Source organism: Phacochoerus africanus, chromosome 1 (assembly GCF_016906955.1).
Source record: "Phacochoerus africanus isolate WHEZ1 chromosome 1, ROS_Pafr_v1, whole genome shotgun sequence".
In the NCBI taxonomy this organism is placed as follows: Eukaryota; Metazoa; Chordata; class Mammalia; order Artiodactyla; family Suidae; genus Phacochoerus; species Phacochoerus africanus.
The window spans coordinates 265,289,421-265,316,268 of NC_062544.1; the positions used below are offsets into that span (position 1 = coordinate 265,289,421).

At 37.2% G+C, this 26,848-nt stretch overlaps 1 protein-coding gene across 3 annotated transcripts in view; it reads left to right on the forward strand.

Moving 5' to 3' along the window:
* The first annotated feature begins 2,181 nt into the window (after positions 1-2,181).
* Positions 2,182-26,848, forward strand: part of NCAM2 (neural cell adhesion molecule 2) — a 494,205-nt gene continuing 469,538 nt past the window's right edge. Inside the window, exon 1 of one of the 3 annotated variants that reach the window (XM_047756284.1) lies at positions 2,182-2,474. In XM_047756284.1, the coding sequence (XP_047612240.1) occupies positions 2,198-2,474 (277 nt within the window). In that variant the 5' untranslated portion in view covers positions 2,182-2,197. The remainder of the gene's footprint in view (positions 2,475-26,848) is intronic. The other 2 variants (XM_047756302.1, XM_047756292.1) reach the window with 2 other exon arrangements.

A 26,848-nucleotide genomic window follows, 5' to 3' on the forward strand; every position in this document is an offset into this window, starting at 1 on the left:
CAGTCTTATGATAGAAACCTCCTATCCGATAGACTCCTGCTACCCTTATTTCTCCTCCAATCCTACTGTAAGAAGAGTTAATGTCAAAATTACCTCAGAGGGAATGGGTCAAATTGTCCTCTGGCATAGTTCAACCCTTTGCTGAGATAAAAGTAATTTGATAAAGAGGAAAATCCAATTGCCAAGATTACCAGACTCTGTGTGTGTGGGGGAGGGGGGGCGCATGTGAGATAGGCATTTGGCCACTCTTGGTGTCACGCTGAAAAAAAATGCAAGCTTTGTGATGAAAAGGCTATTTGGCATAGGTAGTATCTTTTTGACAGCTTTGTGATTTTGTGTGTGTGTAGCATTTTTTTGATTCCCTGGAGAAATGAAGAATTGGTGGAATAGAGGACTCATCTGCCTTTCACAGGTATGAATGTACTCTTTCTGCTCCCCCCCCCCCCGCCCCGCCTCAGTCCTTGCAAAGAGCTGACTGTGAGCTTACTCAGATACCCTTGGCACTTCCCAGCATGAGGAGAAAGTGTGGGCAGGGAGACTTGGCAAAACAGCTCCCTAAATATATTGTTCTAAATATGCCACTAGCTCATCAACGGGGAAGAAGAAGTTCTCAAGCTGTGGGATGTTGAGAGGGGCAGGGGTTAGAGCATTCAGCCGAGGTCTGTGTGGCAAACAGTCTTTGCCCCTCCTCCACTCCCCGCAGTAACCCCAATCACTGGATGCCAAGGAAGTGAATCTTCTGTGTGAAGACTGTGTTAAAGTGTTCCGCCTGGGGAACACCAATTGTGGGCGATAATCTCTCCTATCTTATGTTAGCTTATTTTCCCTCTTACCCCTTGCCTTCTCTGAAGCAAGGAAACCTCCATTTCAGCATCCTGAGGGGAGAAAGTGGGAGCTGGATTCTGAGCTCTACACTCTTTCTAATCCCTTCTATGTCCGTGTCCTCGCTGATAAAGAAACAGCCAAGGGCCTTGCTGGGTCAGGGGTGAGGCTGCTGGGCACCGTAAGGGACCAGAAGGAATGTAGGGAAAAAAGGATCCATTGTCAGTTCCAGCTGGCTGCTCTGACCCTGGGAGACCTACAAGGGCCCTGGGGTAGGGTATTCTGCCTCTTGCTTGCTTTGCCGCAGGTCTGACATCAAAATGATACACCTTTTCCTGTCTTTCCAGAAGAAAGGAGGATGTATCCCAACCTTCACAGGAGGAGGGTTAGTTCTGGACGCTTGTCACGGCCCCATCATTCGATTTAGGAGCGGGCACACGCCTGTGTGTGTATGGGCGGAGGTGTCCTGGAGAAAGCCCCTCGCAACTCATCTTCGCACACTTCAAAGACCTCCTGCATCTCAACCTTCGTGGGGAGCGCTGTGCGCTCGGGACCTAGGGCAGAGCCCTCTAAGTGTGTCTCTCGAGACTTTGGACTTTTCCAAGGACGCAGTAAATGCTGACAGCCGACTTTAACGCAGCTCCTCTAACATCTCGTGCCCTTCCCAGTCTCTCTTCCTTCGGGTATTTGTTGTTAACATCAGTGGGTAAGAAACACCGTGCACACCTTTTCGCCTTCCCTCTAGAGCCCGAGGAGACAGGCGGTGTAGACACTAAAGGACGGCTGCTTTCTCTCTGCCACGGCAGGGTGGAAAGCGTGGGAAGCGGGCAGCCTCCAGAAGATTTGAGCGAATGGGAGGGCCTGGGAGAAGGAGAATCTCTCCACCCCATCCCACGCCCGTGGAGGAGTGAGAGCTGCCGAATACATGGCCTGCCCCCAGATGTCCCGCTCGGGCTAAACCCAGAAGCGCTTGGAGCGCGGGGGCCCGCGACCGCCTGCAGCATCAGCACCATTTCCAGCAGTTCCGCTTCCGCGAACTGGCCGCTGCCTGTGAACCAGGCTGCACTCCCTTCTCCGCCCGGGGTTCTCCGTCAACGTGCAGATCGCCGTCAGACTGAGAGTGTGGCCGCCACTTGCGGACGCGCTCGTGCTGGCGGAATCTCCCCAGCCCCTCTAGCTGAAGGCATCGGGAACCGAACTCGCGTCTCCGAGCTCGACTGCGGACGAATCCTGGGGCAGCGCGCCTTCTGACAAGCGGCCGTCGTGCGGCGCGGAGGGATACGCCTCGGCCGTGCCTCCCCTCCCCTCCTTGCGCCCGCGCCTCCGCCCCCGTCTCTCTCCCCGCCCGGCTCTGCTGCCGCCGCGGCGGCCGCTGATGCTGCTGCTGCCGCCGCCGCCGCCGCCGCTGCCTGGATATAGTGCGGCAAGGAGCGGAGCTTGCAGTCACTTTGCAAGGAGGAGCGCGCGGGCTGCGGGCGGCTGGGGCACCCCAGCAACGGCGGCGGCTCTAGCAGAGGCGGCCGTGACAGCGAAAGGTTCTCTCTCCGGGGCTGGACTTAATAACTTTGGAACTGTCCACCAGTGTCACGTCCTGAACATGAGCCTCCTCCTCTCCTTCTACCTGCTCGGGTTGCTTGTCAGTAGCGGGCAAGGTAGGAGTGTGGTGCTTTATTGCATTTACTTTCCCTCCCCCTTCTACCCAACCGAGAGAGGCAGAGGAGGCACAAGAAGACTTAAATGACATAACTAAAGTTATAGTTATTGTTGTTGTTATTGTTATTTCCCCTCTTTATTTTAGCTGCCGCTAAAAATTCTATCTGTTCTGTGGAGACCCTTAAGAGAAAAATACAGAATGGGAGACGGGCATCATTGAGCAGGAGATCGAGGCAAACTGCATCTTTTTCTGGGATCTTGGCTTTCTCTGATTTTCGTTATCAAAAATTGGATGAGTATGTTGATGTGTGTTAACAGTTAAATATCTGAGGTTGCGGAAGGAAAGGGAAGCAGCAAAAACTATCAGCATTAAACTCGTTTGTGAAATGTCTCTGTTGTGTGCAAGAAATTTAGACTTTTTTTTTTCCTTTTTCTTTCTCAAGACCCCAATTCCTGAGTGAAGTGAACGATGATGGCTTATTTCTGTTGAGAACTAAGAGGGGCCATGGATGTTGTGTGTAAGAAGGCAAATGGATAAAACTAGGGATGTGTTGCAGTCATTCATTTTCAGCCCCCCCCCGCCCTGTTAATATAGCAAGATTGAACATTTTTATAACATCAGATTGTAATTATACCTGTAGGCATGTTTTAGCTTGTGAAGAACTAGTGGGATTTTTTTTTTCCCTTAAGAAAAAAAAAAAAATGAATAGCTTACGAGAATAACCTGAGAGAATTTGGGAAAGCTACCTCTGTTTACCTTTATAGAGATAAATGTGAATTTATCTTGCTTTATTTAGTTTACACTTACAGAAAATATATTGATAATAAATGGAGGCATTTTCAACTGTCCAGACAAGTTTGGACATTTAATTGGAGACAGAAAATGCTAAAACATGTATTGTTGGAAGTCTTCAAAGAAAAATAATATAGCAGTAATTTTTGTGATGTGTGATATTCGCAGAGAATCTTATATTATTAGTGTGACATGAAATTGTTTTTTGAAAAAATGAATTACAGCCCAAGTTAAAATATTTCCCCTATATTCAATTCTAAGCTTTTAGCCTCTTCTATGTTCCTCATTTGGTCCAGCAGGGGGTGGTAGAACTCCATTTTTAGCCCAGAAATGGTGGTTGTGCTCTTCCACACTCACTAGGTCCTTCTATCATTCTTCAGCAGGGCTTGACATTTTGGATGTGAATCCTTCCTTTCTCTGCCCTTCTCCTCCCTAAAGCTATAGTGTTAGTGGCTGAAGAAACACTTTGGATGCAGATTTTATGTTCAGTAATCAGAATGCAAACACTGGATGTTGCTATAGTTTGTGAAGTGTCTTGCTAAGATGCTCCTCATTTTTCCTTACTAACATAGAGTATGCAAAATTTTAGTCATAGCAAAATTGCAGATGTGTTTCTCTGAAGCTAATATTGCCCCAGCCAGTTAGTTGAATCATTATTATAGCAAAGATCAACATACACTTTATGCCCTGCAGATGTGCTGCTTTAATTTTTGGAGAGCTGCTGATTGTTTAACTGTTCATTTATAACATAGACAGGTATTTCTGAATACTGAGAAGCAGAACCTGAAGATTGCAGTTAAAATATCACTGCAATTAACCAAGTGTAGAAAGTGTGGAGTAAGATGGGGGCACATTAGGAAGGAAGTTTATCCAGATTTAGGATTACATTGTGACTGGTTTGGAGAAGAAAAATGTCTTAATTGTGGAGTCTGTGAATTTACCATTGTGGGCATTGAGTGTGTTGGAATTTGGGAGATACAAGGGAAGTCTAGGAACGTTGAAATAGTATATACAAATACATACAGTTGGAGTCTGTATATGTAACATGTCCCTGGAACTGCGATTTACATCATTTATAATTCAGGATGCGGGGTGGTTATAAAAAGGGGCTCTAAGACTGAAGCATGCCTGAAGGGGAGCCCATATTCACTGTAATGAAACAGGGAAGGAGGGGAGCATCGTTCTAATGATCTATCTAGCAGAATTTAAAAATTCATGGCACTCACAGAGCAGAGATGCATAGCAGAGAGCCCTAGCTTTTGTGAAACAGAGCATGTGGTATTTCTGTGCCGTGTGTCCTAATGAAGTCAGATGCTTGGAAACAGCAATCCTGATCCTGGGGTCCAATTCCTCTCAGCCAGTGTTTTGTTCTCCAATTAAGGATGCAGCAGCAAATATCAGAAGCACCACTGGGAGCAGTTTGAAAAAAATGCATCTAGTGTAACTCATAATTTTGTTTATTCTTTTATAAATGGGGCCATGGAAAAGCCACCAATCAGTGATCCCTGGGCTTGCCTTAGAAATACTAAAATCCCAGCTTGCTGATTTATGTTTCCAACAATATACTTGCAGGGGATTTTATGAAGCATGATTGAAGCTATTGCTTTGGAAAGTGGTGTGCAGTTAGACTGGGGAAAGGCAACGATGATGTATTCCCTTTTAAGTAGTCAAAACGTTTTGAACTGCAGCAGTTGAACAGGAGGAAATGACAGAAGTGAAAAACCGACTACCTTAAGTGGATGCCAATACCATAATTAGGTAACAAGGCCTAATAGTTCTAGTTCTAACTTTCAACACAACGTTATTGTTCTACTGTAGCGAGAGCCTTTTTTTTTTTTTTTTTTTTTAATTGTAGCAGAAAAGCTCCTTTAAAAGCCTCTCATTTCCACTGCAAGATTCATATCTAATGAAGTGAGGTTGGGATTTAATTGTCAGGGAGTCTGAATTGAATTGTCAGTGGAACAGAGATTCCATAACTCTAACTTTTGCAATTATCTTTCCTTTGTATTTAAAACTTGGTCACAGCCTCTTCATTGTCAGTCTCAAGTGGTAACTTGAATCTGTGATTCACAGGACATGTGCTGTTTGAATCTATGTAAATTTGGATTCCCAAATTGTAGTAAGTATGGGTGGCTTTCCTGAATCTTTTTTAATTTTTAAAATAGTTTTCTTCTTATACAAATTACCTAAGTGTGATTCATAAACATCTATTACTCAGTGTTCACATACATAAATTAGAAGCATTGTTGTACAAAAATATAAAGCCAGAAGAGAGCTATTCATCTCTCTTATAATCCAGTACAAGATACATACATAGAACACTCACCTAAGCCAAAATCATGGGGAGAGGAGGGATGAATTGCCCAGTTAATTAGTTAAGCTCACAGGCATCTGCTTATGATTACTCTTTCTGGGAAAGTGCTAGTAAGATATGGTTTGTAGAGAAGTGTATCTGTAAAAATAAAGCACAGGTGCATGGGTATCTGCTAACTTCAGGTCTACCGGGAGGTCTCCACAAACCTATCTTCTGGGTAGGGTGTTAAGCAGACACAGCCTCTCTTATCTTCTTGGCTCTAATTCTTTGATGTCAGCCTCTTTTTTGGTAAGGTTTCTAATTGAATCAACTCCATATTCATTTGCACTTAGAGAGGATAGGCTATGTAAATTAATATCATTATTCTTCATGAATAACCAAAGGGTTTCTTTCCACTGCTTTATGTCAAAGGGATTACGCAGAGCCTTTGGTCTAGTTTCTAAAGCTGATTGGGAGTTCATAGAACAAGAAGGGAAGTTGGGTCCTGAGTGTTCCTGGAATCTTTTCAATGACACAGGGCTAATGGTCTGTCAGAGGTAACGCCCTATTAAAGAAGCGATATGTGGAACAAAAGAACCTCGGGCTGACCAAGAAGAAATTCTCAACTTCATATTGTCCTGTAAATAAAATGGATTTTTTTTTTTTTCAAACAGGGACCTAATTTGTAATGAGACTGAGAAATGAGCTGCAGAGATTGAGGCTAGTAACTGAGCTGAACAGTCTCATTTGTTTTCTGCTTGTTTCCTTGTAAGGGAGCAATGAGAATGGAAATAGGGTGGTCAGTCCAGAAGACCCTGGAACTCCTCTTGCTGCTTTCTCTGGCTTTGACATTTGGGAAATGATTTTAATTCATCTATTTTCAGGGTCCTCTCTCACAGCAGCGAACTTTCAAGAGCATGAATAAAGTGCTCCATAAGTTGTAGAGCTAGTCTGACTTGCTTTTTTTTTTTGTGATCTGAAATAAAATTAATCCTCTAGGATTGGGTGTATGCAAAATTAATTTAATAATTTATAATTTTAATATTCTGAATAAAAAGAATGTCTTTGTTTTTCAATGATTATTGATCTAGATTCTAAATTCCTTGTGCCCTTTATACTATCCCAATTATATTGAAGCTAGGACTATTTAAAAGATTATAAATTTGTTTTAATTTTCCAAACTGTGTGATATGAGAACACTTTAAGATGCAACCAGTGCTTTTATGCTTTTATAAAATGTAATATTCCTGCGCTTCAGAGAGCCAAGTTATCTTTAATTGTTCAGCAAATAAAAGTGGTTCTGTATGGCACTCTTTTAAATATTTTAATACCTTCTAGCTATTTACAATTATAATAATATTGCTGAACTCCAATAGCTATCAACATACTTCCTAGTTTCACTTATTCATTTGTGCCACTAACAATTCATCAAACATTATGAGAGATATTAGAAAGCTATGATGTAAGGAAATAAACTTGCCTAACTTTAAACAGTTAAGAGGCGAATGAGACAATTTTGAGAGTATTTATAAGCATATCAATCAGCAAATGATCCTTTGAAGAATTTCAGGGCAATTAATGAAAGTTTTCTGGGCAGAAATGGAGAAAAAACACTGGATTTGGAATCAGAAGACTTATGAAAAGTCTTTTTGACTTTGAAGAAGTAACTTCATCTCAAAGAGCCATTATTTATTTGAGAATCTGATAGAAAAATATCTGGCTAGTTAGCTTTGCTGTGCTGCTTGAGCAACTGTCATAAGAAGCATGGGTGGGCATCTTATAAAATGTCAGCCCTACTATACACACATTGTTTATATTTCTGTATAATATACATACATACATATATGTATATAAATCTGTCTATGGTTTAAAAACATTTGTTATTTTTTAAAAAATATCATAAGCTGCTCAGTGATTAGAAAAAGGTATTGAGTGGGCAGAGCTAAATTCATTGATGAGAATGGCTCATTCATCAAACATTCATTACATACAGTGTCTCAGACGTCTTATTAGGCAGCATTCATCTGAATGATTATAAAAGCTGTGTGATGAACAACCTTAGGGGGCGCTAACATAGTCATCCTGGTAGAACACATATTTATTTTCACAGTTTTCCAGCAGAGGGCAGTAAATCGTCTTGAGGAATGTGTCTTTTTTTTGTATCAGAAATCTCTTCCATTGGTCGACATCAGGCTGTTATTAGTCACCAGGAGGATTAGGATGGCATTCAATTAGGATAAGTGACATACTAAAGGTCAAAGAGAAAAGTAAGCAGGTTAATAACTAGAGCTCTGGTCTCTAAACTCTTAATTCAAACTTCTGCATAGATAAAATAAATTAATTAAAAGTTCTTCAGTTCAAAGTAATTACTTAAATTCTGTGCCATTTTGTCAGTAAATCAAATAACAATTACTTGTTGAGGCCATACAATGACTATAACCTCAGCATCTTATAACAGTACAAACCTCTTGTTCAAAGTGCTTTCAACCACCTATAGCTAAAGATCATCAAGAATCCAAGAGAATAATTATTTTATGAATGAACAGATTTAGAGGAACTATCTGATTTTCCTGTATCAATTATAGTTAGTAGTTATCTGGAATTAGGATTCGGTTTTCCCACTTCTAGTTCAATGCCTGTATTTTTAAATGTCTTTAATTTGTATTTGTTTGAAAATTTGTGAGTGGAAAGGGAGTAGTGGTGTATAGAATTCAAGGTTTATAGTTGCGAAGACAAAACATATAGGTTCAAAAAGCCAAAGCAGCGTATGAGAAATCAATAAGCTGCTCAACTAAATGTTGCAAAATTACAATGAACACCATATAACTAATTACAAATTAAATGGCTTCAATAGTCCTTACAAATTCAGCACCTAGAGAGAGCTAAAACTTGTTCAGTGTTCATTACTTACCTGGCTTTACATGTACTAACTAGCATAATATAGACAAAAATCCTCTAATTATCATCGTATTGTATTCCCTTTTTACACTCGAGGTCCGTGAGTCATAGAAGTTTAAGGAACTAAGATTGCACAGATAGGAAACAAAGATTTGAACTCAAGACATGTACAAAGAGTTGCCTCTTTCTTGCCAAAACTCTGCCTCTGTACACTGGCACTGAATTGAATCATGGAGACAGAGTTTGAGGTAAAATAGAAAAGAGTAGCTTTATTGCTTTGCCAGGCAAAGGGGGCCACTGCAGACTAGTGCCCTCAAAACTTTGTGTCCTGTCCTGGAGCAGGTATCGGGGAGCCTTATGGTGTTCAAAGAGTGGGGCTTGATCAGCTCATGGACATTCTTCTGATTGCTGGGTGGGGAGGTAATTGGGAGCCAGCATCATCAAACTTCTGGTTCCAACCTGTCTGGGGTCTGCATGCTTAGGGGCAGCATACAGTTGACTTATTAGAACCTGTGGAGGCTTCAGCACCTGTAAAACAACTTTTATCTGTAGTCTTTGAAGAAGAACTAAAAGTCTTTGACTTTGTTGAATAGCTAAACTATTATTATTTTGTGTTGCTTGACTGCTTTTTTTCTTTCTTTCTGCATTTTCTCACTTCTCTGATTAAATTGATTCTTTGAGTAAAGTTTTTCTACAGACAAAGAGGCAGACAGAGGAAATGGGTTGAGGGTCTATTCTGGGAAGGCCTCATCGTTACCAGGATATCACCTTGTCACTTATGAAGCAGAGGGGACATTGGCATGGTGAGACTAAGCAGGGAAAATAATACAAGGAGAAAAAAAAATAGGGGAACCAAGTTGTAGGGAAGGAGACGAATGTTCAGAGGACAGAAATAATCCAGTTTAATTTTTTTAAGGGTTTGGAAAGGTGAGTTATGGGACTTAATTATGGGAAGTATTTGTGGGACTGGGAGGCAGTCAGGCCTTGAGGCCAAGCTGAGTTTGACTCTTGTGAAGATCTGTGGGGGCCATTGTTTGGGCAGAAAAATAACATGATTAAAATTTTCATTTGTCTTTATGTCTACTGGCCACGTGTCAGTGGACCAGAGGAAAATGAAAAAGGAGTGAATGGACATGACATGTTTCTGTGGAAGAATTAATGGATTTAAATGACACATTCAATCCGGGAAATTGGGAGGAAGGTGGCATCTGAAGTTTTAAGTCTGTTTGACAGAATGGTTCTATCTTATCAGAAATAGGAAAGCAAGTAAAGAAAATTGCTGATATTAAATTAGAGGTTTTTTTTTTTTGCTTCTTTGTAATTTTTAAAATTGTATGGTAAGTTCAGGAATTCATGAACACTTAGATAGAAATGTCAGTATTAAATCGGGAAATACAGACTGCTGATCTTTGTCACTTCTTCAGACTTTTCTCTCCTTTCATTGACTTCTATCTCTATTCCTCTCTTCCATCACTGCTTGTACTCTAATATTATTTAGTATGCCCGGAATTTTGGATAAAATCTCACAAGCATCTAAGTCAAATTTGATTTTCTTGTATATTCTTAATTCATTTTCCCTGTCTTTAGCCATATTTTTATTATTATTGTTAAACAAAACAACATGTGACAAAATAGGAAAAAAAAAAGAAACCCAAGAAACTAAAGAAAGAAATTTTGATATTAATTTGTAGAGCTGAATTCTATTCTGTTAGTGTCCAAAGGAAATAATATACTCTATACTAGGGAGCTACAGCTGGTCATTTTCACTCATTATCTCATTTAATCCTGATAAAACCACATTTGATAGATGATGTTTTGAAATTGGAAGTGTCTGATTTGCCTAGAGCTATTAAGTATGTTCTGTTTGCTGACACCAAATTTAGAGCCAAGAGCATAAAATGCTTTTAAGGTAAAATTTAGCCTTTTCTGCTTCAGTGTGTGTTTCATGCATATTAACTCATACACAATTGGTAAATGGGGGATGCTGTAGAAATTGTGTTGATCCATATGATTTTTTCAGGTCATACATTTTTAAGTGACCAAGAGCAAGCTTTCTCACAATTGCAGAGAAAGCCTTGGCCATCCTTGAAGATATTAAGAAACAATTAGAAAAATATGAAATATGCAACTCTTAGTTTGTGTAGCGAGTTTAAGTATCATTTTGATTTCCCCTACAGTATATATCTGGCGACACTAAGTGTGCATTTGGAGAAACTGGAAAATCATTTTCCCCTGTATGAAAAAAAATGTATTTGTTTACTTGTTTGTTGTCTTTTTTTTAAAACGACTATACCCTGGATCATACTTTTCATTTTAAAGCGAATGTCCTTCAGGCGTGCATTTTGAAAGAAGATACAAAAGCTAGATACAAATACTACTAGAGATTTGACTGTGCTGGGATTTTAATTAAGATAGTTACCGGTTTTGTTAGTGACTTGTTTTAAATTTCTGTAGGTTTCAAATGTTCTGACCTCTGATCCTGTCTTTTTCCATAAGCCTTCATATTTTTTACTGTGCAGTTTTGCAGACACCAGCATTTTTCAAGGATGCAAATATGGTGTTATAGCAGAAACACATGTCACTGCTTGTAAAGGAAACTAATGTAATATGACTAATACCTATATTATAGTATAAAAGAATAGGTCCCAATTTAAGAAAATAAGCACATTGTACTTTGTTTTAAGTATTAATGAGAAACCTTGTGGACAGTTTTTCTGTTATTCTAACTTATCCATTCTCAACCAGTTTTATAGTGATTTTAATAGCGATGTTCTGATTATACTTATATTTATTGTCCTACTTAATTTCTCTCTGATTATTATATTTTACTGATCATGGATGTTCAATATTGCCTGAGTAGAGAAGTTACACTTTTATATTATAGCATTAACTTTGGGTCATTTATGAGAGAAATGTTATACACAGATTATGTGAAGGTTAAAATGTATAACATGAGGAATATGCCATAAATTTTATCAAAGTACTGATCTGTGATATTTACTTGTTTCTGATTTAACTTTATTTACTTAGGTAAACTACTTCTAGCTTTCCAAAACCAACTGAAACTAAACACATTTTCAGTCTTGTTTACTTCTTTATCATCATCTTTGTCATAGAACAACTGGCTTCACACTTCCTATTCTAGATTTTATACTAATACTTCCTACCAAGTTGAACTTTTTAATTATCAAAGAGTTAGAGTTATGTTATTAAATTTAATATTTCAAAATCTACATAAGAACACACTCAGACACAGTAACTGATGAGAACTTTTGTGGTCAACTTTAACTTGCTTATTTGAAGTCCCACAGTTATCCTGAAAGGTAAATACTATTCCTGATTTAGAAAAATATGCAAATGAACCTCAAAAAGGTAAAATTAGTTACCCATGTAGAACCATTTAAAACATGGTAAGACCAGGGCTTGCTGTAAATATTTTACCCTAAATACAGCACATTTTCCTGTTGTAATATCTCTGTTTTTACCTAAAGTATGCTTCACTGATACCTATGAAGCAGTTCTCAAAAATCCCTTCTTAATACAGTACATATTTTATACCACTGTGCTCTTTAAAGTTACTTTTGGACTATGTTTATGGGACACATGAAGTTAATTTTAATTAGAAGTTTATTTTTCAATTGAATTATTTGTTAGTTCCTGACTTAGAACTGTTAAGACTTCTGCCTTTTATTTATTTGCACAATCCTATTCTCTCAGCCCCATTGCTTGTTACTGTGCATGCTGCTATTACACCATTCCTGGAATTCCCAGACTTGGTCCCTGTGTGTGTTTTACATATTTCCTGTAAATTGCCTGTGACTTACTAGTCAATGTGCAAGGCACGCTGAATTCTGCATGCCAGACTTTGCCATATTCTACTGTCACCTTCCATGTGAACTCCCTGAAAGCAAGAATACCCTTTTATGCTGGCTCCCCATAAATTAGAGAGTTGTAAATTCATGTGTTTTCCTGGAACATAATAGATGCTTAGCAAATATATGCTGAGTTAATATTTAAATATTACCCAGAAGTGAAACAACATGAGATTTATATTTATATATATATTTAAATATTACCCAGAAATATATATATATTTAAATATTACCCAGAAGTAAAACAACTTGATATAAATATATATATAATTTTTTCCTTGATTTCGGATAATGATTTGGTTTGTTGGGAAGTATTAATGTTCTGGTATTTATATCATTGCCATGAGCGTGATAGGCTTTTAATAAATACATGAGCACCAATAAAATAATTGTTACAGTGATTATTTAATTCAGGAAGAACAGGAAAGATGGTCTGCCTTGTCCCTGATCTTATCTCCTGTACTGAAAATTAATTAGACTGGGAGTAAAACAGACTTAAATCTTGCTGTAAGATTTGTTCTTCTGAAGCTTTATCTGAGGCATAGGACATGGTTATCTAGTTGGAGTTTCAGGGTCTTCAGTATATTGAAATAAATGTGGGAGATATAATATGTTGATAATGATATAATTAAATAGATGAGATATTGTCAATAGTAAATGTCTGATATGTCAATAGAGCAGGTATTTAAGTCCTGAAAACTAGAGATAATCCCCTGGGGTTAATTAAAAGTTGATTATTCAATCAATGATATTGGAAGCCTATTCTAAATTGTGTGGAAAGACAAGTAAGAGAAGAGTTATTTTTACCTAATTGTTTCATAAGCACTTGGATTTTTTAAAATCTTTTTTTAATGAAATTCTGGTAGCCATGTTTTGTCATGATTTTTTGATGTTCTCTAGGTATGACTTTAGTGATAAAAGTGCTTCAATTAATGGGACAATACATTTTCGGGTACTCCAAAATGTCTTTATCACCTACTTATTTGTCTGTCTACCATTTATCCACTAATGTTACCATTATTGTGTAAGCCTGGAACTTGAAACACAGTTTGCAATTAAAGTTATTACTACTGCTTCCAATTCACCTATTTTTACTCCCCTTTCCCCCTCAAACTTCATGATTTATAATCACCTTAATTTGTTATCTACATGAGACATTTTATTTCAAAGCCCACACAGAAGCCCCATGCTAATGCATTTTACCTTTATGGGGATCGCATGTGGTCTGCAATTTAGAAAGAAAACTCAGCATAGGTTATTAAATGATATTATCCTATCTTCTATGCCTTCCTGAAAACTTGCACAACCATATTCAAACCGAATATGAAATATTCAACTTTAGTATTCTCATGATATTAAGATAAAACTTAATACAGAATCCTGAGAAATTATGAACTACCCTAAATTGCTAATATATTTTCTCTTTCAAGTCCCTGTTTTATTTCTCTTTTAAGGAAACATTTTATTAAAAATACCCTTATTCCTGCACTGTACATTAATTAATAAACGGATTGCTTGATAAATGGTGACTTCTTTAAGTAGAATATGTCTCCTACTTGCTGGGAAAATCAAAGGATTTAATTTATAGGCTACAGTGGAGACAAGACTTTATTCAGTAGTGAATTTTCACTTGTCTCTTCCCGTTTGGCTGCCTCTAACTCCTATACCAGTTGAAAAGTCTCAGTATCTCAGGCTGTGTATGTGGATATGGATATGTGATGGGAGAGGAGAAGTTGTCCTAAGAAGTAAGGTGTCGGGAGTTCCCGTCGTGGCGCAGTGGTTAACGAATCTGACTAGGAACCATGAGGTTGCGGGTTCGATCCCTGCCCTTGCTCAGTGGGTTAAAGATCCGGAGTTGCCGTGAGCTGTGGTGCAGGTTGCAGACGCGGCTCGGATCCTGCGTTGCTGTGGCTCTGGTATAGGTCAGTGGCTACAGCTCCGATTAGACCCCTAGCCTGGGAACCTCCATATGCCGCGGGAGCGGCCCAAGAAACAGCAAAAAGACAAAAAGAAAAAAAAAAGAGGTAAGGTGTCATTACTGATTGTGACTCTAGAATATATTCTAACTGAGCAGAAGCGAATGCAAGGGCCTTTGACTGAGAAAGGGAAGTAAACACTCCTAGTACAGGTTAATCGCTGTTTTGTTTCAAGAAGGATAATTCATCAGCTGAAAGGGAATAGGGAAGTGTGTGGTGGGGTCAGACTTTGAAGAGATGGGATAAAGTCTGACATAGTTATATACATATAATGGGAGAAGGAGATACGCAAGAAAACATGGTAACTTTCTTTCCTCAGCAGTGCTATTTGTAAGTATTTGATGAATTAACTGAGGAAGGAAGTGTCAGAGATAACCATATGCAGACAATAGTTATCATGATAGGGACAGATTTTAATCAATAATATACTATATTGGGAAGAGTGCATTGTTATATTCAATAGGATAAAGAGCCTAGTGTGAACAGAACTCACCTTTTTTGTACAGAGGTGACTGGGAATTTTTGTGTGGAGAATGTGTGTAGGGAGGGGGTGAGTGGCAGCTCCAGAGGGGGAGGGATATAAAAAATTGTGAGAGCCAAAAAAGAGGCAGATTGGTGCCACTGCATCCCATCTGGGTTTGTTAACTGGTTCTTAGAAAAATGAGGCTTCCATCCTCCCAGGGGGGCTAGGAGACAGGGGTCCTATCTCCAGGTACTGGCTGGAACAAATAGTAAATTCTCTTGATAGTCATGTTTTCTCAGGTAGGCACTTTAAGGGGGATGAGAGACATCCTTAGGATGTGACCTTGAGTTGTGGTTGCCAAGGTGAAGGGGAAGGGTGTGGGATGGACTGGGAATCTGGGGTTAATAGATGCAAACTAGTGCATTTGGAATGGATAAGCAATGAGATCCTGCTGTATAGCACTGGGAACTGGATCTGGTCACTTGTGATGGAGCATGATGGAGGATAATGTGAGAAAAAGAATGTGTGTATGTGTGTGTGTGTGTGTGAGAGAGAGAGAGAGACTGGGTCACTTTGCTATATAGTAGAAAATTGACAGAACACTATAAGCCATCATAATGGAAAATAAAAATCATTATAAAAAATCATGATAGTGTTTTGATCAAATCATTAGGTTGGGGTCTCGTTGAGAAGAGGGCTCAGTGGAGCCTGGCTAGAGTTTGGTCAAGGAGAGAATCTTTCTCAGAAGGAGATGAGTCAGTCACCCTGCAGGATAGTTTCATATGAGTTGCCTTGTTTTCACATTTGCTCTATATCTAAGAGTTCTGAATGAATTTCATAACAGAGGAGTAGTATTTAATAAGTACAGGATTTCAAATTCAAATGCAGTTAATATTTGTTCCTAAAACTTTACTCATTCCGCTGAATGAAGCTGGGTTCTTTTTAAGTAGTGAAGAATTGCTGAAGGGAGAAAGAAAGCATTAGGTGTAGCTCTAGTTTCAGCTACATTCTTTCTGGCCATTTCTTTTGAATGGTTAAACTCTAAGTAAGTAACCACCAATCAGTAAATGAGTCAATCTTTCACTGACATAAAAGATTAATGGGCATGGAGAATCAACAGGATTTAGAATATTGGGGTCTGGGTGGGGCAGTTCTATTGTTCAGGTTAGTATAATTCATTAAGGATTGTATGACATTAATATTTAAATATCAGCTGTATTTTTTAAATGGCTTCTCTTATTGTGAAACACTGTAATTATTAATAATTGAGTAAGTCATCAATTTGTGGTTGACTTATTGAGTACTTTCATAATGAAATTATAAGAGTTTAGGATGCTTTTAGAGGCAAAGAAGAAGAACACATTAAAAATGTCTTAAAAATAAACACCTATTAAACCATATGAAGAGCTATCTGGAAGTAAGTTTGGATTTCATGTTTCTCCTCCATTTTGGCTTTTCCCCTATGATTTCCTTGAAGAAACATCACTGCAACAGCTTTAGGCATCACATTCTTAGACATTGAAATCTGAACTTAGAAAAGCAAAATAAACACTCATTTGAGAGGCCTTGTTTTAATAGTAAAAGAAAAATCCCCCCATGTCATTTGGCAGATTTCCCTCAATTCTCATTGGCTAGCATTCTTTCATGTGAAATTCCCTAAACCAATCAGTGGTGAGAATGATACATTCCTGGTTTCCCTTGGCTAATCAACTCCTTTTTGTTGCTGAGGGGAGATCCGAAGAATGAGGGAGGAACATAGTATATGGTAGATAGTCGAATGTGTCTGCCATGGGGTTGTTGAAAAGTATTTTTTTCCTATTTTTTTTTATTAAAGTATAGTTGATTTACAATGTTGTGTCTGCTGTACAGTAAAGTGACCCACACTTTAAACATATACACACACACATTCTTTCTCTTATGTTATCTTCCATCATGCTCTATCCCAAGAGATTAGATGTAGTTCCCTGTGCTATACAATAGGATCTAATTGCTTATCCATTCTAAATGCAATAGTTTTCATCTGCTAACCTGAAAGGGCCCTTTTTGATAAGGAATACAAACAGTATTAAAAGTCAGTATCTAGCACTTACAGTGTTCCATGTTTCTGTGCTTTGTGTGTGTGATCTAATTTAATTTTTCAGACTTTCTTAAGAGGTTGATTTTGTTTAGAGAAGGATAGTTGCCAAGGGAGAGAGAGAGGGAGAAGGAGTTGGTTGGACTGGGAGTCTGGGGTAAATAGATGCAAACGATTGCATTTGGAGTGGAAGAGCAATGAGCTCCCGCTGTATAGCACAGAGAACTATATCCAGTCACTAGTGATGGAACATGATGGAGGATAATGTGAGAAAAAGAATGTGTGTATATATATATATATATATATATATATATATATATATACACACAGAGATGGGTCACCTTGCTGTACAGTAGAAATTGACAGAATATTGTAAATAGACTATAATGTAAAAAATAAGTATCATAAAAATATATAGAGAAGGGGATGTGAGTAGATTTTGAAGTGTTTAAAGGACCCTTGTCAAACTCACAAAGCAGCTCACTGGCAAAGTTGGCATTGGAACCCAGGCTGGCTGGCAAGAGAGTAATCTTTTCTTACCAGGCTACCATACAAGGAAACTTAACATTGGTCATCCTTTTACAGAATTGTTAAATTTAAAGAATCTCAGAAAGAATGGATGTGTGTATATGTATAACTGAATCTCTTTGTTGTACAGCAGAAATTATCAGAAGTATAGTTGTAGATCGACTGTTTCAATAAAACTTAAAAAAAATCTTTGCCTGCTCTATAATTACTATTTCTTATGTAGCCATTCTTTTTTTTAATCTATACCAGGTACTCTCATCAAAACAGTGTTATACAGCTGTATGTAAGGAGTGTGTGTGTGTGTACACACATATACATATATATATATATACAATTTTTGGAAAAGCATCCCATTATTTTATGCTGTGTAAAAATGTTTGCTATATTTCTTTCATTACTTTCATCATTGCTGAAATTCACAGATCTTTTAAATGATTTTGTTTTGTTTTGTTTTGTTTTGCCTCAAGGGAGAAAATGTACTCTATGATAAAATATTGGAGTTATTATTCACACTTTGTATAACTGAAGACTAATTAGCCACTATTTAATTTCTCAAGATTGCAAAACAATATCTGTTGTCTTTCTGTTTCACAAAGTGAACAGCTAAACACCTCTCTCACCTTATTTTTTTTTTTAAGAAAAACTCCCAGCACTCGAGTATTCATAATTTATGATGTTTTTCATCAGAACATATTCCCTGAATATAGATAAAATTGGCATGGGAGCCCAGGGACTGTGATTGAAATGCATGCACAGACTTGAATGCTTCATTTTCATTTTCCCCAATTTGTAATTGAAGAGAGGATGGCCGCTAAGTTTCTAACAGCGTTATAACATCGCACAACTAAGTTAAAACATTTCATGTTACAAAACTGCTGAAAAAACTGCCTGCCTATTTTGTAATATCACAATAAGGATTAGATCATAAAATTGTAGCTACAAATTCTCTTGTATCTCAGTGGTTGATTGCTGTGTCCCTTTTGAGGATTTCTAAGTAGATAATCTGCTCTATTTTGATGACAGAACAAATTCATTTGTGTAAAAAGCTTTTGTTAGATATGTTGATAATGTTTTTCATATAAAGCATATGCATATTTACACGTATTCAAGACAACTGAGCTCCCTTATTTGTAGTAGAGTAATAGTGTTCAAATTAGATGGTTTCCATTATTTTTATCATCGGCTGGCTTGTGGTTTTATGGAAATAAAAAGTATTTTGAGAGGAGCTTTCCTTTTTCTATAAATGATATTGAATGGCCTCGTTTTTAAAGATCTCTTTGACTTTTTTTTTATTCCTTATGGTTTGGTTTGACACCAGTCAAAACTGTTTCTAGAGTGTTCAGAATTCACATCATGTGGCTGGCTGGTTGTTAAGTGTTCTAGCTGAATAGTTGGCTACTAAATGGATTCATGACAGCACATGGCAGTTCCAGGCATTGAGGCCAAGGGGCTGCTGAGTGCTGGGGCGAAACTCTTTCCCTTGCACAAGTTCCTAGTGATTTCCTGTGAAGAAATTTGGATCCTGTGGTCCAAGTGGTGTCTTCAAGGAATAACCGAACATCTTTGTTTTATTTCCAACTCTGTTCCACACTCAGTGAAGCCCAGATCTCTACTTATAACTAAATATCTAAATATCTTTACATCCCCTTTGACTTCAGAGCAAATTTTTTCAATAGTTTTATTTGCAAAAAGTTCTATTTTGGTGTGGGTATGCAAACACTTTGAACCTTTAAAATATGCTTCTGTGCTAGAGGCTGTATGATGGTTAAGAGCAGAGTCTGAAATCTGGCCGATTTGCATCTAAATCCTGCTCACCCACTTGTTTGATGAGCCATTGCTCATCTGGATCTTGAGCAAGTGATTAATTTCTCCATTCCTTAATATTCTCACCTGTAAAAGGGGGATAGCAGTGCTGCTCTTATAGTAACTGTTCACTTAATATTAGCTGTCATCATTAATAATGCTGTAGAGCTGATTTATAATTACAGAGTTTTGATAATTTATTAACTAAGCTTCTTTGAAAAGTTTCCAAATGGAATTTAGCTTTATGAAAAACAATGCTCTGGTAAGGTGTGAGAATATTCATTTTGAGGTAGTCATTACTTTTGGAAAGCTGCATTATCACATTGCCATTGATTACATTCTGTTAAGTTTTCCTACATTTTGCTTAGAGCACATGGCAGTTGGAAAGTCTGGCATTTTAGGATGTGATGGTATTCGGGATTTGTGCTCTTCTTTCTAGCTGTTTGCCATCTTGAGACAAGGCTTCAGAGCTGAGGCAGAATGAGGAATTAAGAGTAATTATTCAGTTTAAATCCTGAATCAGGTATAAATTCAGTCTCCCTCTCTGGGGTGTCCTCCATTCTTAAAGACTCCCCTCTCCTTCTCCCAACTCTACTCAGACTCTTGTTTGGGTTTAGGTTTCACCTTAAGTCCTTGTTGTTTTCCTCCATTCTTGTCAAGTTCTTGTTTCCACCTGGACTTTTCAGTGTCTGTACTCTCAGCATTGCTATGGCCCATTTCCACAGTGTCATCAATGCATAGTGCTTCCCACACTACTGAATAAGTTTCCACCAAAGCTCTCACTGGCTCCAGTTATGCTCAGAGGATTAGCAGTTCCTCTTTCATGGGCTGACTGGTGATGTTCCCAATTTATAGCCCATGTTACCAAGTTTCCTAGTATAAGCTTTTAGTTCTGTAGCAGACTCTTCAAGGACCAAGGTGGTTCAGTGACGATTTATTCTTCTTTAATATCTACGTCATAATTATGGAATTGTAAGAGTGCTTGTTAAATCACTACTATGTTGCAGTAGTCAGTGAAGACTTGGGGGACTGATATGACTTGGGTCCTTTGTGGTCAACTAGACTTTTTTCTTTTAATTCAAATGGTTTATTTTTACTTATTTTTATTTTTTTATTTTCTTTATATAATAATTTTATTTTTTCCCACTATAGTTTGTTTACAGCATTCTGCCAATTTTCTACTATACAGCATGATGACCCAGTTACGCATACATGTACACATTCTTTTTTCTCACATTATCATGCTCCATCATAAGTGACCAGACGTAGTTCCCAGTGCTACACAGCAGGATCTCATAGCTAATCCATTCCAAAGGCAATAGTCTGCATCTGTTAACCCCAAGCTACCCATCCATCCCATTCCCTCCCCCTCCCCCTTGGCATCGCAGGTCTATTCTCCAAGTCCATGATTTTCTTTTCTGTGGAAAGATTCATTTGTGCCATATATTAGATTCCAGATATAAGTGATATCATATAGTATTTGTCTTTCTCTTTCTGACTTACTTCACTCAGTGTGAGAGTCTCTAGTTCCATCCCTGCTGCTGCAAATGGCATTCTTTTGTTCTTTTTATGGCTGAGTTGTATTCCATTGTGTATATATAAAACATCTTCCTAATCCAATCATCTGTCAATGGATATTTGGGTTGATTCCATGTCTTGGCTATTGTGAATAGTGCTGCAATGAATATGCGGGTGCATGTGTCTTTTTTAGGAAAGTTTTGTCCAGATATATGCCCAAGAGTGGGACTGCTGGGTTATATGGTAGTTCTATGTATAGTTTTCTAAGGTACCTCCATACTGTCCTCCATAGTGGCTGTACCAGCTTACCTTCCCACCAACAGTGCAGGAGGATTCCCTTTTCTCCACACCCCCTCCAGCACTTTTTATTTGTCGACTTATTAATGATGGCCATTCTGACTGGTATTAAGTGGTATCTCATGGTAGTTTTGATTTGCATTTCTCTAATAATCAGTGATGTTGAGTATTTCTTCATGTGCTTGTTGGCCATCTGTATATCTTTCTTGGAGAAATGTCTATTCAGGTCTTTTGCCCATTTTTCCATTGGGTTGTTGGCTTTTTTGGTGTTGAGTTGTATAAGTTGTTTGTATAATTTAGAGATTAAGCCCTTGTCCGTTGCATCATTTGAAACTATCTTCTCCCATTCTGTAAGTTGTCTTTTTGTTTCCTTTTTGGTTTCCTTTGCTGTGCAAAAGCTTTTTAGTTTGATGAGGTCCCATGGGTTTATTTTTGCTCTTATTTCTGTTGCTTGGGAGACTGACCTGAGAAAATATTTGTAAGATTGATGTCAGAGAATGTTTTGCCTATGTTCTCTTCCAGTAGTTTGATGGTGTCTTGTCTTATATTTAAGTCTTTAAGCCATTTGGAGTTTATTTTTGTGCATGGTGTAAGGGTGTGTTCTAGTTTCATTGATTTGCATGCAGCTGTCCAGGTTTCCCAGCAATACTTGCTGAAAAAAACTCTTTTTTCCATTTTATGTTCTTGCTTCCTTGTCAAAGATGAGTTGACCATAAGTGTCTGGGTTTATTTCTGGGTTCTCTATCCTGTTCCGTTGGTCTGTATGTCTGTTTTGGTACCAGTACCACACTCTCTTGATGACTGTGGCTTTGTAAAATTGCCTGAAGTCTGGGAGAGTTATGCCTCCTTGTTCGTTTTTGTTCCTCAGAATTGCTTTGGCAATTTTGTGGTTCCATATAAAATTTTGGATTGTTTGTTCTAGTTCTGTGAAAAATGTTCTGGGTAATTTGATAGGGATTGCATTGAATCTGCAGATTGCTTTGGGTAATATAGCCATTTTTACAATATTAATTTTTCCAACCCAGAAGCATGGAATATCTTTCTAATTTTTACATCTTCTTTAATTTCCTTGTTTAATGTTTTATAGTTCTCAACATATAGGTCCTTTACCTCCTTATTTGGGTGTATTCCCAGGTATTTGATTTTTGGGGGGGTGTAATTTTAAAAGGTTTTGTATATTTGTATTCCTTTTCTAATATTTTTTGTTAGTATACAGAAATCTGACTGATTTCTGAATATTAATCTTGCATCTTCCTACTTTGCTGAATTTGTTGATCAGTTCAAGTAGTTTTTGGGTTGAGTCCTTAGGGTTTTCTATATATACAATCATGTCATCTGCATATACTGACAGTTTTTCCTCTTTTCTTCTTATTTGGGTGCCTTTGATTTCTTTTGTTTGTTTGATTGCCTGTGGCTAGGACTTCCAATACAGTGGTGAGGGTGGGCATCCTTGTCTTGTTCCAGATTTTAGTGGGAAGACTATCAGATTTTCTCCATATAGTATTATATTTGCTGTGGGTTTGTCATAAATGGCTTTAATTATGTTAAGGTATGTTCCCTCTATACCCACTTTGGTAAGAGTTTTGATTATGAATGGATATTGGACTTTGTCAAATGTTTTTTCTGCATCTATTGAGATCATCGTGTGGTTTTTGACTTTTCTTTTGTTAATGCGGTGTATGAGATTGATTGATTTGCATATGTTGAACCATCCTTGTGCACCTGGGATGAATCCCACCTGGTCTTCAGTGTATGATCTTTTTTATATGTTGTTGGATTCAGTTGGCTAAAATGTTGTTGACAATTTTTGTGTCTAAATTCATCAAAAAGATATTGGCCAATAGTTTTCTTTTTTGGTGGCATCTTTGGTTTTGGAATTAGGGTGATGGTGGCATCATAGAATGACTTTGGGAGTGTCCTTCTTCTTCCACCTTTTAAAAAGGTTTAAGGAGGTTGGGTATAATTTCCTTTTTGTATGTTTGGTGGAATTCGAGAACTTTGGTTTCTTACTAGAGTCTGTCATTCTGATGTTCCTTCCATGCTTGTAGACAGTGCTCTCAAAGCTGTCTGTAGTGGTGGTAGTAGAGATCATGGCGGTCAGATGACAGGGCAAGATGCCCAACTGCCTTCTAGGACTTCTAGGTCCTGCCAAGAACTATAACACAAAGAAGGAAAAGGGACCCCTCTACGAGGTACTTAAGAGTCTCCTGTTTTTATCCTTTCCAACAACTGGATGAATTTTCTCCTTTTTTGAAAATGAGAAACTATTCTTATAGCAGGTTCATTCTTTTTTCATTTTCCCTTAGTGATCATTTCTTATAAAGTCGTTGCTCTAAGCCACTAGTTAATATTTAAATATGTAGTTGTTATGAGAATTCTCCTTTTTTTCAAGGAGACTGAATTTTGACTATAAAATTTTAGGCATTCCAGACTATCCATTCTGCCATGTTCTATTTAAAAGTGCTGTTTGAAAAATCACAGCTGATGATGACTTTTGGATTCTCAACTCTTGCCATCCAGGCAAACAGTGGATGACTGGCTCAGCTCACTGGGTGGAAACTGACACACAGCAAGGTTTAGAGATCTGCAAGGTGATAAGGACTAAATGAGCAGACATATAAGAAAGAAATGGAAATACTCGTGAAAGAGGAGAAAAAATTGGGATAGTGATTACTATGTTTAAAAAAAAGTAGAATGATTGATTTGATACCCCACTTGAAATTCCAGACTAATTTTTAGAGGTAGCCTGCTAGACCCTTCACAAGCTGTCATTTTAACATTCTCTCTGCTTAGTTTATCATATAAGATGAAGCTCAAACTCTATTTTTGAAATCTTTGTGTCTTTTTCCCCTGTAGCTTTAATGAGGTATCTTGACACAGACTATTATTTGAAACCTTTCATAATTACCCCAAATCATCTTTCTTGGTCTGGTATAAACCATTAGAATTTGGGTTAGTACTGCTTATTTTGACATGTAATCTCATATAGTCCTGGGTTATTTTTAGTGTTTTAATTTCATTAATCTTGTCTTTTAAATCAGATTCTAATTAAAAAAATGTTTTATGGTATGTGGTGCTCATAGAGGGTGTTCAGTAAACAGTTACTGAAAAAAAAATGATGCTCTGATGTTGCTAAATGTATTTAGAATAGAAGCAGAATTTAAACCCAATGAAAGGAATTTGAGTTAAAAAATAGATAAACATCTGGCTATGGGGGCTATTATAAAAAAGCTAATTGTACTTATAAAAGTTATAGAATACTTACTCTTAAAATCTTGAAAATGAACTTATACATTCATCTGATTAGAATAGTTTTGGTGAAAATATAAATTAAATTATCAGATTTGCCTTCAACTTTGAAAATATATATCTAAAAATAAATTAAACTGTGTTTTTCTTTACTTTTCTTAGCTCAGTAGTTTATTGGCAACTTAGTAAGGAATATTTACATTTCACCTTGTCAATAATCTTTCTTCAGAATTTTCAGGTAAGATAGCAAGAAAAGGTAATAGTAAAAATCCCAGAAGTTGGTCCTTGCATATATAGGTTAGTTATATACATGCCTGCCTACTTAAATTCATCCAGTTTTTCCTGACTCTAAATGCTCTGTAGCAAAATCAATTTCCGTTATAAAACTATGGACTGACTTTTCAAATGGCACTATCCAGATAAATGCTATTTGATTTATTTTGTTACTAAACTATTATATTAGTTAATAAATTAGCTTACCACAGTTAATTTATTGAGAATTTTGTGTCTAAAGAATACTCTATTATATATATATAACACAGTTTAAAACAATTGCAAAACTTAGCATCCTCTCTTTTAAATAGTGCATTTGTGTTCATGTGATATTATAGAGTATGAATACTTTATGAGTAATCTATTATTGATTAATTTTAATGTTTCACCTGATGAAACAAATCCTACAACTCTCGTTTATCAGTTTAACTAAAATAGCAATAAAGGAAGTATATAAAAGTTAAAATAGAGGTCAACCATCATAAAATGTCTAATTTAAGATAAAATATAATTTCCTTTAGAAGGGGTTAAGATTTTTAGTCTGCAAATGTGAAAATTTATTTGTAATCATACTATGAAAGATATATATGTGTAGCAGTACTCTTAAAAATCTAAATAAGAATATGTAAGACAGAAAAGATAATGATATAAAAATCTAAACTAGCTATGTTTCTCCTTTTAAAGTTATATTTACTTCAGAGTTTACTGGATATAAGGAAAAAAAGGAAGATGGGAGATATAATTTTTATTATCAAATGTGGAAACCATACTCTTCATTTAGAAGGAAGGTTAAAATTAATTTATTTTGTGGCATTTCACATCACATTATGTTAAACAGCTTTAATAGGTGATGGCTTTCTCACTAGTTTTAGGAAAGATCCAGAACTTTTTTTGATAGGACTATTTCTTTCTTTTTTTTTTTTTTGGTCTTTTTGCCATTTTTTGGGGCGCTTCTGTGGCATATGGAGGTTCCCAGGCTAGGGGTCTAATTGGAGCTGTAGCCGCTGGTCTACGCCAGGGCCACAGCAACATGGGATCCAAGCCATGTCTGCGACCTACACCACAACTCACGGCAAGGCCGGATCCTTAACCCAATGAGCAAGGCCAGGGATTGAACTCACAACCCCATGGTTCCTAGTCGGATTCATTAACCACTGAGCCACAACGGGAACTCCCTGATAAGTCTATTTCTTATAGCCATTTTTGGAAAGAGCCTGATGCAAAGCATATGTATTAATCTATAATATCATTTACATATATGTACATACACAAATAAAAGAGATAAGTAATTTTTTTAGTGTTCATGATTTAGTGTATATATTTTAGATGGTTCAGTGACATATTTTACATTAAAACAAAATGTTAAAACATCATTTAAAAGTGATGAATAAAAAAGAAAAATGCACAAAGTATCCTTGAAAATTTGGGCTTCCGTTTCATTCACTCATTCCTATTTGTCAAATCCTTGCTTTGTGCAGCCATTGAACCCCCTGAGTAATAAAATAATATAAACCCTGGATCATTTTCTCAAGGGATTTACCATCTACTATCAGCATTAATACACTTACTCCCAAAGCAATATTACAAAGAATACGTGATATTTCCATATAAGTGATAAAATGTGATATCAGCCTGTGAATGCAAGTTGATTATATGGGTGTGCACGAAGTACTGAGAATTCAATTGAAACAACACATTGAAAATGAAGCTCTGACTCAGGAAGAGCTAGAAAATCTACCAGTTTTGTAGATTTTCACCATCTACGATATAACAGTTCCTTTATGATACCACGACTGCTGGGGTCAGACACCTTGCTGTTACTCACACACTTTTCCCCTGGAGCAAAGAAAATGGTAGGGTTTTGTGTGATCCAAGAATCCCTTAAAAAAAAAAGAAGAAGAACTTGGAACATATCTTTATAATCAAGATCCTAATTTAGAAAAAAGTCCCTTAAAATGATAAGTTGACTTGTTCAGTTATTCACAGCTATCAAGTAACATGGCTTGGTCTAAATCAACTTTTTTGAAGTAGAAAAATCTTAAATAGTTCATGTTGGGGATGTAGTTTCATGTTGGGTCAGAATTGAAAATTATTTTAAATCTGCCACATATTCTCTCCAATATTTTATCCAAATATCCATTATAGTTTTTTATTCCAAAGGGAAAGTATTAAAAAATTAAAGAGTAGAACTGTTTTAGTATGTTCTCTCTCTCCAGGAGTGACAATACATTTTATATCAGAGAGGATATTTCCGAGAAACTGAATGTGCCACTGTTTTTTTAATAGTTTGTGATTAATTGAAGGAATTCTGTTGCTGGCTTTTTAAACACCGAACT